This window comes from Heterodontus francisci, chromosome 2 (genome assembly GCF_036365525.1).
Source record: "Heterodontus francisci isolate sHetFra1 chromosome 2, sHetFra1.hap1, whole genome shotgun sequence".
Lineage (NCBI taxonomy): Eukaryota > Metazoa > Chordata > Chondrichthyes > Heterodontiformes > Heterodontidae > Heterodontus > Heterodontus francisci.
In genome coordinates this window covers 168,121,752-168,137,593 of record NC_090372.1, presented here as the reverse complement: position 1 = coordinate 168,137,593, position 15,842 = coordinate 168,121,752, and the positions used below count along the sequence as shown (strand labels likewise).

At 38.9% G+C, this 15,842-nt stretch overlaps 1 protein-coding gene across 8 annotated transcripts in view; it reads right to left on the bottom strand.

Annotated features, from left to right (window-relative positions):
* Positions 1 to 15,396, bottom strand: part of mllt10 (MLLT10 histone lysine methyltransferase DOT1L cofactor) — a 361,967-nt gene extending 346,571 nt beyond the window's left edge. For 2 of the 8 annotated variants that reach the window (XM_068013623.1, XM_068013652.1), the window contains exons 1-2: positions 10,011 to 10,085; positions 8,589 to 8,643 (exon numbers count right to left, since the gene is read on the bottom strand). In XM_068013623.1, coding sequence (XP_067869724.1) covers positions 8,589 to 8,618 — 30 coding nt within the window. In that variant the 5' untranslated portion in view covers positions 8,619 to 8,643; positions 10,011 to 10,085. Of the gene's footprint in view, positions 1 to 8,588; positions 8,644 to 9,305; positions 9,396 to 10,010; positions 10,091 to 15,029 lie in introns of those variants that run through there. The other 6 variants (XM_068013632.1, XM_068013661.1, XM_068013613.1 and 3 more) reach the window with 5 other exon arrangements.
* Between the last annotated feature and the right edge of the window lie 446 nt (positions 15,397 to 15,842).

The following is a 15,842-nucleotide window of genomic DNA, read 5'->3' as shown; positions in this document are numbered from 1 at the left end:
ACACTGAAGATGCCCAAAGTTCTCTTAATTCGGGGCTCATTCCTTTAGATTGGGAAATTACGCATGTCACTCTGCTATTTAAAAAAGGTGACAGTCGAAAACCAGGAAATTATAGACCATGTTGCCGGGAAATTGCTGGAGTCTATAATTAAAGATAGATGACTGAGCACCTTGAAAATTTTCAGCTGATCAGAGAGAGCCAGCATGCATTCGTAATAGGTAAGTCATGCCTGGTGAACCTGACTGAATATGTTGAAGAGGTAACTTAAGTAATGAACAGGGGAATGTCTATGGATGTTATTTATATGGACTTCCAGAAGGCATTTGACAAAGTCCCGCATAACAGATTGTTAGCTATTGTTGAAGTTCATGGAATTGATGGCAAATTATTGACCTTAAGAAATTGGCTAAGGGTCAGGAGACAGAGACTAAGTATTATGGGCAGGTACACCAATTGGCAGGATGTGACACATGGTGTCCTGCAAGGATCTGTGTTGGGGCCTCAACAAGTCACCATATTTATTAACAGATGATGTAATAGAAAACCACCTATCCAAATTTGCTAATAATGCAAAGATAGGGGGCATTGTAAGCAGTGTATCTTTATGCTTCCGTCTACAAAGAGACATTTATAGATTAAGTGAATGGACAAAGCCGTGGCAAGTGGATTTTAATGTAGGTCATCCCCTTTGGATTTAAACAGGGTATTTTCTAAATGGTGAAAAGTTAGAAACAGTGGAAGTCCAGAGAATCTTGGGCGTCCAGGTATACAGACCATTAAAATGTCATAAACAGGTAGAGAATATAATCAAAAAGGCTAAGGGGAATGCTGGTTTTCATACCTAGCAGGACTAGAATACAAGGGGATTGAAGTAATGCTTCAACTATACAAAGGTTAAAGTACCGTGAGCAGTTCTGTTCACCACAGGAAGGATAGATTGGCCTTGGAGAAAGTGCAGCGTAGGTTTACCAGAATGATACCGGAGATTGAAAAGTTAAATTATGAGGAATGGATTACACAAAACTAGGAATGTATTCCCTGGAATTTAGAAAGTTAAGGGTGATTTTATCAAAGGTTTCAGGATATTATGGGGAATCGATAGCATAGAGACAAACTATTTCCACTGGTTGGGGAGTCTAGGGCTAGGGGGCACAGTCTAAAAATTACAGCCAAACCTTTCGGGAGTGAAATTAGGAAACATTTCTACAGACAAAGGGAGATGGAAGTTTGGAACTCTCTTCCAGCAAACAGCAACTGATCCTTGACCAATTGTTAATTTTAAATCTGAGATACATCAATTTTTGTTAACCAAAGAAATTAAGGGATAGGGGGCAAATGCAGATATATGGAATTAAATCACAGATCAGCCATGATCTCATTTTTGAACAGTCAAACAGATTCGAGGAGCTAAATGGCCTACTCCTGCACCCATTTCAAAAAAATAAGTTCCTTCATCCTGTAAAATGTGTGGTTGGAGCTGGAAGGCACAAGTAGTAAGGCAAACTTTAAAAAGAGAGAAGATTAGGAAAGGTTAAAAGTAAAAGTTAAACTACAAACAGAAAATAAGAACAGTACAGGATGACAGGACAAAGAATATTTACTTTTTTTCGATATATAAAATTGTGTTTTCGTATTGAATTTAGTGGCTTTGGATTAAAGCTTTGTAAGATTGCTTATAATGTTTGTGCAATATGTGTGTAAAAGAAAACTGGTCAAGCTTAGGAAGATTTTCCTGAAAGTTCCAACAGTCTAAAAGGTGCTTTGACACAGAGTTGCTTAAGCTCAAAATCACAGGAGAGTAGCTCAACATGGTTGCATTACTAAAACTAGTTCAGTTATCTCTGTAGCAAGTATGGATTTACAATTCTGTTGCCAGTTAAGGATGCTGATTTTAACAACGTAAATTCAGAAAGTCTGCGCATAGACGTCGCTCTCCACGATCTGAAGTAAAGGCTGTTTAACAACTGTTAAGCTTTAAAATAAGGTTGCTTATCATAATGTAGTATACACAATTTCATTTACAATACTTGGACAGATACAGGATACTAATGTGATATGTTAAATTTAGGAACGAAAATTCTATTCCTTATAAATTGTAATCTCATATTTGAAAGTAGGAAGACATAGGGAAGACGCTTATTTTAAAGTTTCATAAAGGACAATGAACTTTTATTGAAGTTTTCAATACAGACCAAGTCCCAGAAAAGCTCAGATGTGCAACTCAACGAATGAATACTAAAGAACTAAATGTGAGCAGTTGTGATTTTAATTCACTTCAATGAAGTGGTCTAGACTTCTAAAACAGTCTGCTCAACAGGCCAGCTGGCACCTCAGAAAACTACAATTTAGGGCATGGAAGATTTTTAAAAAGAATAGAATTTTAATTGTAGAGCGGCAATATTAACAAACTGCAGCATGCAGCTCCAGATTTAAAACATCACATGCAAGGTCCATGACAAATGGTAATTCACCTAACAAAAAGCTACTGAGGACTCAAGGAACCAACCAGCTCAGGAACATCGTGATATGTTAGACCTAACACAAATGTAGTTTATTCTTGTAAGCAAACACTCCTCTCTACTTCTACATAGCAATCACTTTAAAATAATTTGTTATGTGCAGCACTTAGGAGATGGTGATGAGACATTTCTATCATTTGATAAAAGCTTAAAATTAGAGACAAAAAGTAAATTCTATAAAAGGTTCTTTATTTTTCCATTCTAATTTCTTTCTTCTCTGTCCTGTAAGTTTGATCACAAATTTTATCCCCACTTCTTCTGAAATCAACACAACCTTGCCGAAAGGTTCCACACCCTGACAATCCCTTGCACAGCCATTTCACATGTATGAATCTAGAAAGCAATGTCAAGAAGCTATATGACCATACCAAGTATCATAACTGAGCCTAATATTGTCTTTATTAAATATCTTTATGCAGCAAGGATCACTGGATGGTGATCAGGAACAGAAAACCAAGATGATTTATTTCCCTTTCTAACTTCCTGAGGCCAACTGGGAACAAACAAGTACAGACCAGAGATCAAACTTTAGAGCCATCCAGAGATGTTTGTGTCAGCTATTCACCACATTATCTGAACCATTCAGGGTAAAGGGAATTCCAAAGACAAAGGTTTTGAAAACCAAAACAACAAAGCGTCAAAGAGTTCAGAGAAGCTGTTGTAGTTGGGGAGACACACACTTGGCACAAAACAGCTGAAGACTATATAGACTATATGAACCTTTGGTAAGGCAAACAGTGACGTGTTGGACATGACTTCATGCAATTGTAGAACACCCAGTGCACGTGGAGTTGCACTAGATGGCTAGGGAAATTTGTTTGTAAGGCAGAATAAGTCCCCGGTAATATTAAAAATGCTTTTTATATTATTCTAGTATTGCCAGACTCCCATAAGACAAATCTTGCACAGCTGACCACAAGCCAATGTAAATCTGTAGGGGCTCACTCAGACCAAAGGACCTGCCGCAGACGGGTCTTCCCAACAACAGGTCCTTGGAGTCCAAGCAGTTTTATATTTGGCTTATAGCTGACTGCACACAATCGATGCTTTACAAACATAACACTAGCGCAGATCTCATGCAGTACAAATTCTTACAAAGGAATCACGTATCTTACAAATAATTCATATATTGACCAAAAATAGAAGATCTGGTAAAATTTCTACTTCACTAACCTTCATTAGTATACTGATTTAAGTGGATTAAATGGCCAAGACAATATACATTGTGCGCTAAAAGCAAACATTCCTGAAGTCACCATGGCCATACCACGTAGTAATGAACATTCCTTGCACTTGAATTCAGTTAGCTCCCTACACTAGCCTACAGCAATCAGGAACATTACTTCATTAACTTCTTTGGAAAAGGTGTTTACAAAAAAAAAATTGGCTACAAATCAATAGTACCACAAGAATCAGGTTTATCAACAGGATTCGTGTCTGGTAGCACACCACGACTTATTTGAAATCACCATACTACTAGTACTTTTAAATGGAGGCAGTTAAGTTGCAAACATCAGAAATCTTGCAGATGTCTGTAAGAGCTCCAGTTTCAGGAGATATAAATCACACGGTGTCAAACAAGGATTGAGTAAGAAAAGAACGACCATACCATTGTACATATACTTATCCTGTTACACCCAATAAGAACAAGGACAATCCTAGAACATAAATAACGTGTCTTGTTTAATGAGCTACATAATATAAAGTAGGCAACGCACATACAAACCAATATACTTTGAACACTGAGAAAATTGTTAAAGACCTCAGCACATATACCACTTTGGCAGACCTCCATTTGCATTTTGTTCCCATTTAATGCAACAGAAATGTACGATCAAATCCAAGCCAACACAATTTTTTTTTAAATCTAATTTTACACATCCTATCCATGACCACATCACATTGCCACTTGGTACTTTAATTAATATGGTACTTTAATTCTAAGACAAAGACAGTTGCCTTAGAATTGGCCTGTTTGCTCTCCTGACTCTAAGTTTACCTAACAAATAAGCTGAAAGAGTCAATGCCTGCCAGAAAAGAACAAGGGAAGAAAAAGAAATGATTACCTACCCCCTTCACATATGCGATCCTGGGCTTTATAAATAGAGGAAGAGTACACAAAAGCAAGGAGGTTATGGCAAACCTTCATAAAATACTGGTTCAGCCTCAACACAAGTATTGTGTCCAATTCTGGGCACCACCTTTAAGAATGATGTAACGGTATTAGAGAGGGTGCAGAAAAGTTTACAAGAATGGTTCCAAGGATGAGGGACTTCAGTTACTTGGATAGCTTGGAAAAGCTGGGGCTATTCTCCTTAAAGAAGGTTGAGATTTCATAGATTCGTTCAAAATCAGGAGACATCTGGACGGAGTAGATAGGGAGAAACTATGCCCATTGGCGGAAGGGTCAAGAACCAGAGGACAGTGGTTCAAGGCGGCTGGCAAAGGAACCGAAGGCAACATGAACAGAAACATTTTTTTTTAAACACAGTGAGTGGTTAGGATCTGGAATGCGCTGCAGAGACTGTGGTGGAGGCAGATTCAATCGTGGCTTTCCAACTGGAATTGGATAATTATCCAGAAAGAAAAAAAACTGCAAGGCTACAGGGAAAAGGCAGGTAAGTGGGACTAGCGGAGTTGCTCTTATCAAGAGCTAGCATTGAAATGACGGACCAAATAGCCTCCTTCTGTGCTTGTTTGATTCTCCCAACAAGGAATGATGTTTATTTATTTATTATTTATTTATTTAGAGATACAGCACTGAAACAGGCCCTTCGGCCCACTGAATCTGTGCCGACCATCAACCACCCATTTCTACTAATCCTACATTAATCCCATATTCCTACCACATCCCCACCTTCCCTCCATTCCCCTACCACCTACCTATACTACGGGTAATTTATAATGGCCAATTTACCTATCAACCTGCAAGTCTTTGGATGTGGGAGGAAGTCTTTGGATGTGGGAGGAAACCGGAGCACCGGCGAAAACCCACGCGGTCACAGGGAGAACTTGCAAACTCCGCACAGGCAGTACCCAGAATCGAACCCGGGTCGCTGGAGCTGTGAGGCTGCGGTGCTAACCACTGCGCCACTGTGCTCAGGAACAGTGCAACAGACATCAGCAACTCTCCACTAACTCATGGAATAGGAAATTAAGTGACGAACTGGATAAAAAAAATTGGCGCAAGGACAGAAAAGTGAGTCGCGGTAAACGGTTGTTTTACAGACTGAAGGATTGTAGTCAGTGGTGTTCCTCAAGGGGCAGTGCCTTTTTTTGCTATATATAAATGACTTGGATCTTGGAATACAGAGTAGAGTTTCAACATTTGCTAATGATACCAAAGTGGGTGGACTGGCAAACAATGAAGTTGATACGAACTGCCTGCAACAGGCCATAGATAAGCAGAATGGGCAGACAAGTGGCAGATGGAATTTAACACAGACAAGCGTGAGGTGATACATTTTGGTAGAAGGGATAGGATGAGGCAACATAGATTTAATGGCACAATTCTAAAAAGAGTATGCAGGAACAGTGGGACATGGAGGTGAACAAAGAAAAGTACAGCACAGGAACAGGCCATTCGGCCCTCCAAGCCTGCACCGATCTTGATGCCTGCCTGAACTAAAACCTTCTGCACTTCCGGGGACCATATCCCTCTATTCCCATCCTATTCATGTATTTGTCAAGATGCCTCTTAAACGTCATTATCGTACCTGCTTCCACCACCTCCCCCGGCAACAAGTTCCAGGCACTCACCACCCTCTGTGTAAAGAACTTGCCTCGCACATCCCCTCTAAACTTTGCCCCTCTCACCTTAAACCTATGTCCCCTAGTAACTGACTCTTCCACCCTGGGAAAAAGCTTCTGACTATCCACTCTGTCCATGCCGCTCATAACTTTGTAAACCTCTATCATGTCACCCCTCCACCTCCGTCGTTCCAGTGAATGTGCATCTATTTTTGAAGGTGGCAGAACATATTGAGAGTGCGGTTAGCAAAGCATATGGGATCTTGGGCTTCCTAAATAGAAGCATTGAGTACAAAAGCAGGGAAGCTATGCTGAACCTTTATAAAGCTCTGGTTAGGCCCAACTGGAGTACTGCATCTATTTCTGGTCACCACACTTTAGGAAGGGTGTGAGGGCCCTTGAGAGGGTGCAGAGAAGATTTACCAGAATGGTTCCAGAGATGGGCAATTTTAGTTACAAGGTTAGGTTGGAAAAGCTGGGGTTGTTCTCCCTGGAGCAAAGGAGACTGAGGGGAGATTTGATAGAGATGTACAAGATAATAACAGGCTTAGATAAGTTAGACAAGGAAAAACTGCTCCCATTAACTGATGGTACAAGGACTAGGGGACACAGATTGTAGGTTTTGGGCAAGAGATACAATGGGAATGTAAGGAAGAACTTATTTACGCAGCGTTGCTAATGACCTGGAACTCGCTGCCCATGAGGGTGGTGAAAGTGGAGACAATCATTAATTTCAAAAGTAAATTGTATGGGCACTTTAAGTAAATAAACTTGCAGGGCTACTGGGATCAAGCGGGAGAGTAGGACTGGCTGGACTGTTATGCGGAGAGCCAGAATGGACTCGATGGGCCGAATGGCCTCCTTCTATTTTGTAAACAACTCTAACTCACTTATGTGCTTATTCTTCATGTACGACTCTATACAGTGCCATCAAACTATTTGACCATGGACGACACTGCAGCACTGATACAGTTTTCACTTATGTTCAAATATACAGAATTTACAACAGGAAAATTCACTGGGTTAACAATACAATAAAACAGCTTAGTTCGTTTTTTCCTTGCAGAGGAAAGCTTCTGCAGCAATTCACATCAGTTAACTCAGGTATCAAACAGCATTTACCTACTAACCTAAGGAAACAAACTATTTCTTTCAACTCGATCCCCAGTCCAATATATTCTATTTGATGAAACTAAATGTACAGTGGTATTTATGACTTGCTGTTAAAAAAGCAGTTCAATGTTCTTATTAAAAATGGATCTAGCTTCTAGGATGCCTTTTTTGTAACTGAACATATCAAAATATGCAATTTACAATATCAGATATTTATATTAAAACTGTCCTGATTAAACTCTCCTGTAGGTTACAACTACTCTTCAGATACGAATTGAAAGTCAAGCACCTTACCAAAAACAAAATACTCAACCAGAAAACATTGGGGCTTAAATTTAGATCTATTATTTTCCATTTCAAATAAGGCAGACTATTTAAAAAATTGTACAGGTAAGTAATTTCACTGTTCAATTTCATGTGCAGAGTACTGATCATATTATACGTTGCTACCCCTCAAGCATATATCCATGCAAACCACATATATTAAGTATTATGCAATCAGCATACATGAAATCACAAATAGAAATAATTTCACATACAACCAGCCACTAGATGGAGTCCACTTTTCAAACTATACACTATATGAAAAACAAAACGATTGTTGCTGAGTGGACCAATACCCCACTTCTGACAACAGACCTATAATTCACTTTAATGTGTCACTTTTGAGTTATTAGACCCAATGTCCTCATTTATAGAAAACATATTGTGTGAGTGCAAAACACAAAACCAGCAAATGCTACCCAACTACCAAATCTGTCCTCGCATATATTCAGCCATCAATCTCTTCAAAGTGAATACGCTATCACGATCATATCAAACACACAAATTCCTTCTGTAGCTGTTTCCAACAAATATTCAAATTTTGAAATGTACTTTTACAAAAAAACGATTACTAAATACAAACATTCACGCTAACAACCTTCACTTATGAAACGATTTTGCAATCGGTTAATAAAAAAAATTCTGATCTAAAAACACGAAGGTAATTCGCCAATGAAATAACAGACTAAACGCCTTATATATACTTTCTTGCTAAAGTATTATTTGATCCCAACTATAACAGTTATGCCTACTGACAAAGCAGCGTTTTTCCCGTTTAACAACAGAATGGCTACACTGTCACCAAATACGTCATCTGTAATATGCACAAATATATAAAATTGTAAACACAGTTTAGTTTGTTAAAATGTAAAGCAACTTACCTCCGTTATCAGTCCTCTTGAGAGCGCCATCCTTATGAGGGCAAAGTTCACATTTCTTGGAAAAAGAAAGGTATAAAAATAAACAAGTATTGTACTCATACCACATGTAAACCACTGGCGTTGGCTGCCAAGCTATACTGTCGCTAGAATTAATCACAATCAATTAAGTCGCCTAGTATCTCATTTATTGAAATCGGTTTCGATTCAAACGCCCAACCTCGTATACTTCAATAACACCCCACTCTGTCTGCACAGCATCATAAATTAGCATGGTCCATTTATTTTACCCCCAGCTGCGCTGAAAATGTCACTTGCTCTCGCCTTCTAGTCTGAAATAACAATGTTGAGCATTGATCTGGTGGAGCACACGCAAATACCTCTAAGAAAGCAGCACATCTTAACTAAAATGTTCATTATGTTGCTATCAAAGAAAACCTGCTATTGTACCAGTGCCAGAATTATATGCATTCTCCATCCCCCACATAAACAACACACGAACGGAGCCGTTTGCGTGAAGACGAAAACAAGCATTCACAGCGCTACAATTTAGGAACGATCGAAACTCTACCAGCTGAAATTACAAAAAATAAAATCGCTTCTATGTTTAAAGCCCACGACTAAAAATATGAAGTACTTCTTTTACTCATTAAACACTGAAATAGAACCGGCGCAAGTGAACCTCCTCCGCCCCCCCTTTCCTCCCCTCCCAAAACGTACTGAGAATGCGATCCTTTGGTTTTGGAAAACAACTCCCTGTTGTAGCTCTAAGTGAACGTCTTTGAGGCGCTGCCCTACATACTGCAAATAGACGACCTTCACATAGTCTTCCGCATATTTTATTTTCGTCACTTTGGGAGGCCGCTGATCATGTACTGAACGCACACAATGATGACGGCTGTGTTCCCAACGTGATTGCTCCACCAATCGACACCAGGCAACTAGGGAATTTTTTTTTTAAATCTACATTCTCTGCAAAACCGGCACGTGAGCCATAATAAAGGTTGGGGCGGGCGGGGGAGAAGAAATCACATCCAGCCATCTCAACAGCTTTGTTATGCCAGTGATCGACATTTTATCTTAGTGTTTCACAATCTGTGGCACAAGTTTTGAACCCATGACTGCCGAGCTGTTCAGTCGACAGTATATATCTTCCCAACATTAGACAATCCATTTTAAAATATAAAAAAGCCAACAAGAAGCAATAAAAATGGATTGAACAATTTCCATGCAGCCCAATTTGCACAAACTGAAGTTATGAAGGAATTTATTGCCAATATACATTTTGAAACTACAAAGATCACTACATCAGATTAGGTTATTTTATCATCGCTGGTATGCGTCAGCAGTAGTTTGGAGCTGCGGATTAAACCGGAGATATAACTCTTATAGGGCCAGAGGCATATTTGAAAGTCGTGGACTCACCACTCGGGCGGCTCTCTCCTGCGATTCACATTTTCTACAAAACCACGGTCCAGTGGGTACTTGCACAATGCCATAACATGCTGCAATAGTAAAGGCAAAAAAAAACAATCGATCTCCAACATCCCCAATACCTAGCCATAACTAAAGGAAATAGTAACCAGATTAAAAATACACAGGTTTCTTTTTACTGTAAAGTATTCGTGTACCTTTTGTAGTCTGTTTGAAAAAATCTACAGGAAAATATATACGCAAATACATACATGTTCTTACGCAGTGCACACTGTGTAAATATAGAGTACACATTGTATTTTTGCACATACAAAACTGTCTATATTAAAAACTTCCATTTGTCATACAATCCTGTACATATTAGCCTTACTTCCTGTGTAATTCTTTCAGTCCAGAAATACCGTGCATCAATCTGTTTCAACCAAAATCCCTAGTTGTCCATTTCGGTCAGTCTTTTAATGAATCACTCAAATTACACAAAATACTCAAAAACTGGTTTATGAAAATGCTTTCCAAGTAAAATTTCAACTTTCCAGAATAAGATTTCAAACAATTTTTTTTAAAATACCTATTCCAAAATAACATAACAATTATTTCTCTTTTGTCCATTAATACCTGCATTAAAAAATTTACCTGAAGGCCTCAGCTTCTCCCAAAAGCTTGGGCTTGGACTTTATCTTTTTGCCCACAACATAGACTGTCTTAGTTTAAATTCAGACTAATAGATTTCCATAATAAAAACAAGAAATGCTGGAAATACTCAGCAGTCTGGCAGCGCCTGTGGAGAGAGAAGCAGCATTAACGTTTCAGGGTCAGTGACCCTTCATCCAGTTCTGATGAAGGGTCACTGACCTGAAACGTTAACTCAGCTTCTCTCTCTGCAGATGCTGCCAGACCTGCTGAGTATTTCCAGCATTTCTTGTTTTTATTTCAGATTTCCAGCATCTGCAATATTTTGCTTTTATTATAATAGATTTGCCATGTGTTTTGCGCACTATTTCACAGACTGCATCAGGAGCATTTATGAGCCAATGTTTACTTCCCAGCCTCCAACAAAATCTATTTGGTTGTTTTTTTAAATCATTTGAAGGAAAGATAAAAGAACAATTTCAAACATTTTATGCACGAAAAATCTATATTGGGTGTTAATTTAAAACTGTATGAGTACAAGGGGGGAAATGGCAGATTTATTGATTACACACCTGTTGTAGATTTAATTGGTGTTAAAATTATATACTCTATAAACTTCACAAAATGTACTAAAAGCGAGACATGCATTTCAATTCATCTTGATTTTACAAAAGTCAAATCACTTGAATTTGGCAACTGAATAGCCTGTTTATTATAACTTTTGTTGATCATTAGAAAATATGAACAGTCTAATTACCAACACTTGCAAGAGAGAAACAACACTGTTTTTCCTTAGCTTAAATTAAGTTTTTTAATGCATTAAATTATGACCAGCTTACGTGCGTTTGCTGATAGTTAGGAAGTATAAAATGTTCTAATTACTGAGACCCATTTGTGAAAAAGACAGATCGTAACACTTCTGAGAACCAAATGACAGAAGACAAAGATGTTACATTTACAGAGGTCTGAGTTATAGACCAGTGCTGCAAGATTTGGAACACCCTCAGTCCCATCAGGCACACATCCTCCTCCCATGGATAAGTGACAGAATTGAGCAGATGCACTCTCACACATATATACACACACACACCTCTGCACACACAAAAAGATATACAAAAATACATATTCATATTTATATACATATATAAAATGGCGTAGAGGTAGATGATCATGTGCATTTATATACACAAACATATATGCACCTGTATACATCCAGGCTATATTTACATACACACATGTATAAACATATATGTATACACAGACATATATAATATACACACACACATCTATGTGAAGATAGCAACCACTTGTTTATACACATACTTCTCCAGATGTGTACACATACACACACAGTACTCACGCACATACATATATATGTGCACATATTTATGCATACACATGCAATTATAACAAACACTAATATATATATGCAAATCCATACACAGAATAAAGGGCAGGCCACTTAAGACTGAGATGAGGAGGAATTTCTGCACTCAGAGGGTGCTGACTCTGTAGAGTTCTCTACCCCAGAGGGCTGTGGAAACTCAATCATTGAGCATGTTCAAGACAGAAATCAACAGATTTCTGGATACTAATGACATCAAGGGCTATGAGGATAAGTGGGGGGAAATGGCGTAGAGGTAGATGACCAGCCATGATCTGTTTGAATGGCAGAGTAGGCTCAACGGGCCAAATGGCCTACTCTTGCTCCCATTTCCTATGCTCCTATGCAGATGTGAATACAGGCACACACACTTGTGCACATACATATGCATATATAAATATGCACACCTCCATTTAGCAGTCGAGAGACACAAATATATACATGTGCGCACTATATGCTTGCACATATATACATACACCTCTGCGCACATACAAACGGCATGATGCATGCAAATATACACACGATATATACACATATAAATATGCACACATGCATATGCATTATATATAACCCCATATACACTCTACAGATGTTATTTATATATATATTCACAAAGGAAAATCTTTTACTTACATATGGACAAATACACCCAAATATGCACATGCACAGATACACAAGACACACATACTCATGCCTGTGCACACACATATATATAGGCACACATATAGGTAGGCATACAGGCACACAATTATATATACACAGCTATATATATATGTGCATATGCAAACATGTACACAAATATACACAAACATATATACACACAAACATGCTCACTGGCACTCCATATGTACATATACACTGAATTGCACGCACATAACCACATGAATGCACGCACATATAGAAGCAGTCAAAAATATATACATGACACATATACAGCACATATACGTATACAAATACACACACACATGCATGCAAATATATACAATGACATGCACACAAACATCTACATGCATACACAAGTATGCACATGTGCAAATATACATACACATGCACACAGACATATACTCGTGCAGATATAGATATATACATAAATGTGCACATCCGCATATCAGTACATACATATGCACACTATATATACATGCACATCATCCAGATACACACACTCACATGACACTAGACATATATGCACGTGTGTACAAATATATGTAGACATGTGTGCACAAATATATACACACACAAGCATAGACATACCCATATATACACATGCTCACTTAGGCCAAGCGCAGTTACTCACAAATATATACATGCGCACAAACAAATGCTCACACAAGAATATAAACATATACCCAAGCATGTACATGCACACACAAACTACAGGACAACAGGGCATATATATGTATGTATATAGCTGCATAGACATTATATATACACTACTACATATACCCATTACGTCTACACGTATACACATTTATCTAATATAAATGTAAGTGTATATACATATGCATGCATTTAGTGTCAATATTTTGCCTGTGTGGGCATGCATATACAGATATTCATATATGCATCTATATACATACACCAGAACAAATATGCAGATATACACGTTACCAACACTCTGTGCATGCACATGTACATATACATGTGAATACATGTATACATATATCTGTACATATGCATACATGCACAAACATTTTATATACATACACAGACATGTGCACACACCATATATACACATTTATAGGTATGGATGTGTATACTATATTTGCATCTGTTAACATGTACATATGTGCACAATTACATATACATAACAGCATATGTACATAACATCTATACACATGCACTCAGACATATACGCAGACACATATGTGCACAGACGTATACATAAATGCAGACATGCATCCAGATACTACAAATAAACACGCACATTTGTGCATATATACACACACACATAGGTATACACGTTATACATAGATACATGTGTATGTACATAAATCTACATATACATAGAAATAAATATGCTTGCATATAGGCACAAGATGCATAATTCAGCATATATATATATATATATATATAGACATGCAGACCATACACACATATGCGCATGAACATTCGCACTCACATACCCAGACACAGCACACAAAGGCAGACACACACACAACACACAGACACACAGGCACAACATTCACACCGCACGCAACACATATATTCCCAGTCACAAAAACAGATTACCTGGTTATTCACAGATTGTTGTTTGTGCGTGTTTGCTGTGCACAGACTGGTCCGGTGTTTCCTGCATTACAACAGTGGCTTTAAAAAGTACTTAATTGGCTCTAAAGCACTTTGAGACGTCCCGTCGGTGTAAAAGGTGCTATATAAATGCAAGTCCTTTTCCACATATCTGCGCAGTCACAAGCACACATACACATGTAGACACACGCACATATTTAGAGAAACATGCAAACGCATTATGTCTACACGCAAAGACATATATACATATACACAAAAATTTGGAACAGAAAAACAGGAGTTGGCCATTTAGCCCCTCAAGTCTGTTCCGCCAATGAAATCGTTTGCACTCCCAGTGCAAACCTTCATGAGTATAGGCATATGCAGACACACATTCATAGGCACATACACACCAATTACTAATCCTATTGCACGATTCCGATTAATTGTACGAAACTGTTTCATTAAGAAGTCACAACATGGAATCCAGGAAGCCTTATAGGTTATAAAATGAGACACTTAATATTAACACAAGAGAAAACACTGGACAGTCACTGAGCCTCCACTTAAAACAATTCTTATTAAAACACGGAAGACATCGTATAAACCATCTGAAGGTTTTTCTCTGGGAACAAGTAAATCTCAGACCTTCCCAGACCTAAAACTGATATGGAATTGAAGATGAAAGTCAGGACGGTGCCGAGGCCGAAGCCTCAACACCAGCCTGGGGTATTTCCTTGTACTGCTGTTTTCTGCTTAATTTGTTTTACCTTGATGAACAGCAACATTACAACCGTGTCCGTCACAGTAAACGAGGGGGTTCTCAGCCCAGCCTCTCTCGTCTGAGCAAACGCAACAGCCGCCAATCATCTCCTTCATATTTGAAAAGTCAGCCGGAAGTCCACTTGAAACCATCTACGAGTAGAAGAGGAAAGAGAGTAGAGGGGAGAAGATTCGTATTTTTAAATTCACGTCCCACATTGCTGTTGACCCATGTTGACGTGTGGTGTGGGGGGGGGGGGGGTGGGGTGGAGGGTGACACACACCGCTGAAGCTCAGGCTGGCCGACAGCTCGAGCAGGCGCACTGACGACCCACGCGGATATAACGAAATTCAAACTGGGGGGGCAATGCGCGAGAATGTTCACGCGCAACCGAAACTGATAACGGAAACTGCGCGAGCCTGCAACTCTCTGGTTGTGTATGTGTGTGTTTGTTTGTTTGTTTGACGCGGGGGGAGGGAGTAGATTTCTCATGATTGACAGCTTGCGAACCAATACGCTGCTCCCGTTTAGGCGTTCAATCAGCCATTCCAGAACACGACGGGGCTTTTTTTCGAAATGGGGATTTCAGCTTCCGGTGCTGCTGTTTTTTTTCAAACAGAAATCTTTCCTCCTCCTCGTGCGCGCATTGATGGACTAAATGGGCATTGTGGGTATATAAATGAGCCAAAGCCGGAACGAGCGAAGGTTAAAGGTGACTTACTCAACCTATCGGTACCCACGTGAATCAGACTAAGTAGTTGCAGATCGCCGCAGAGGGGGGATGTGGAAAGTTACAAATAGTTTAATTTTTTCTTGTTTT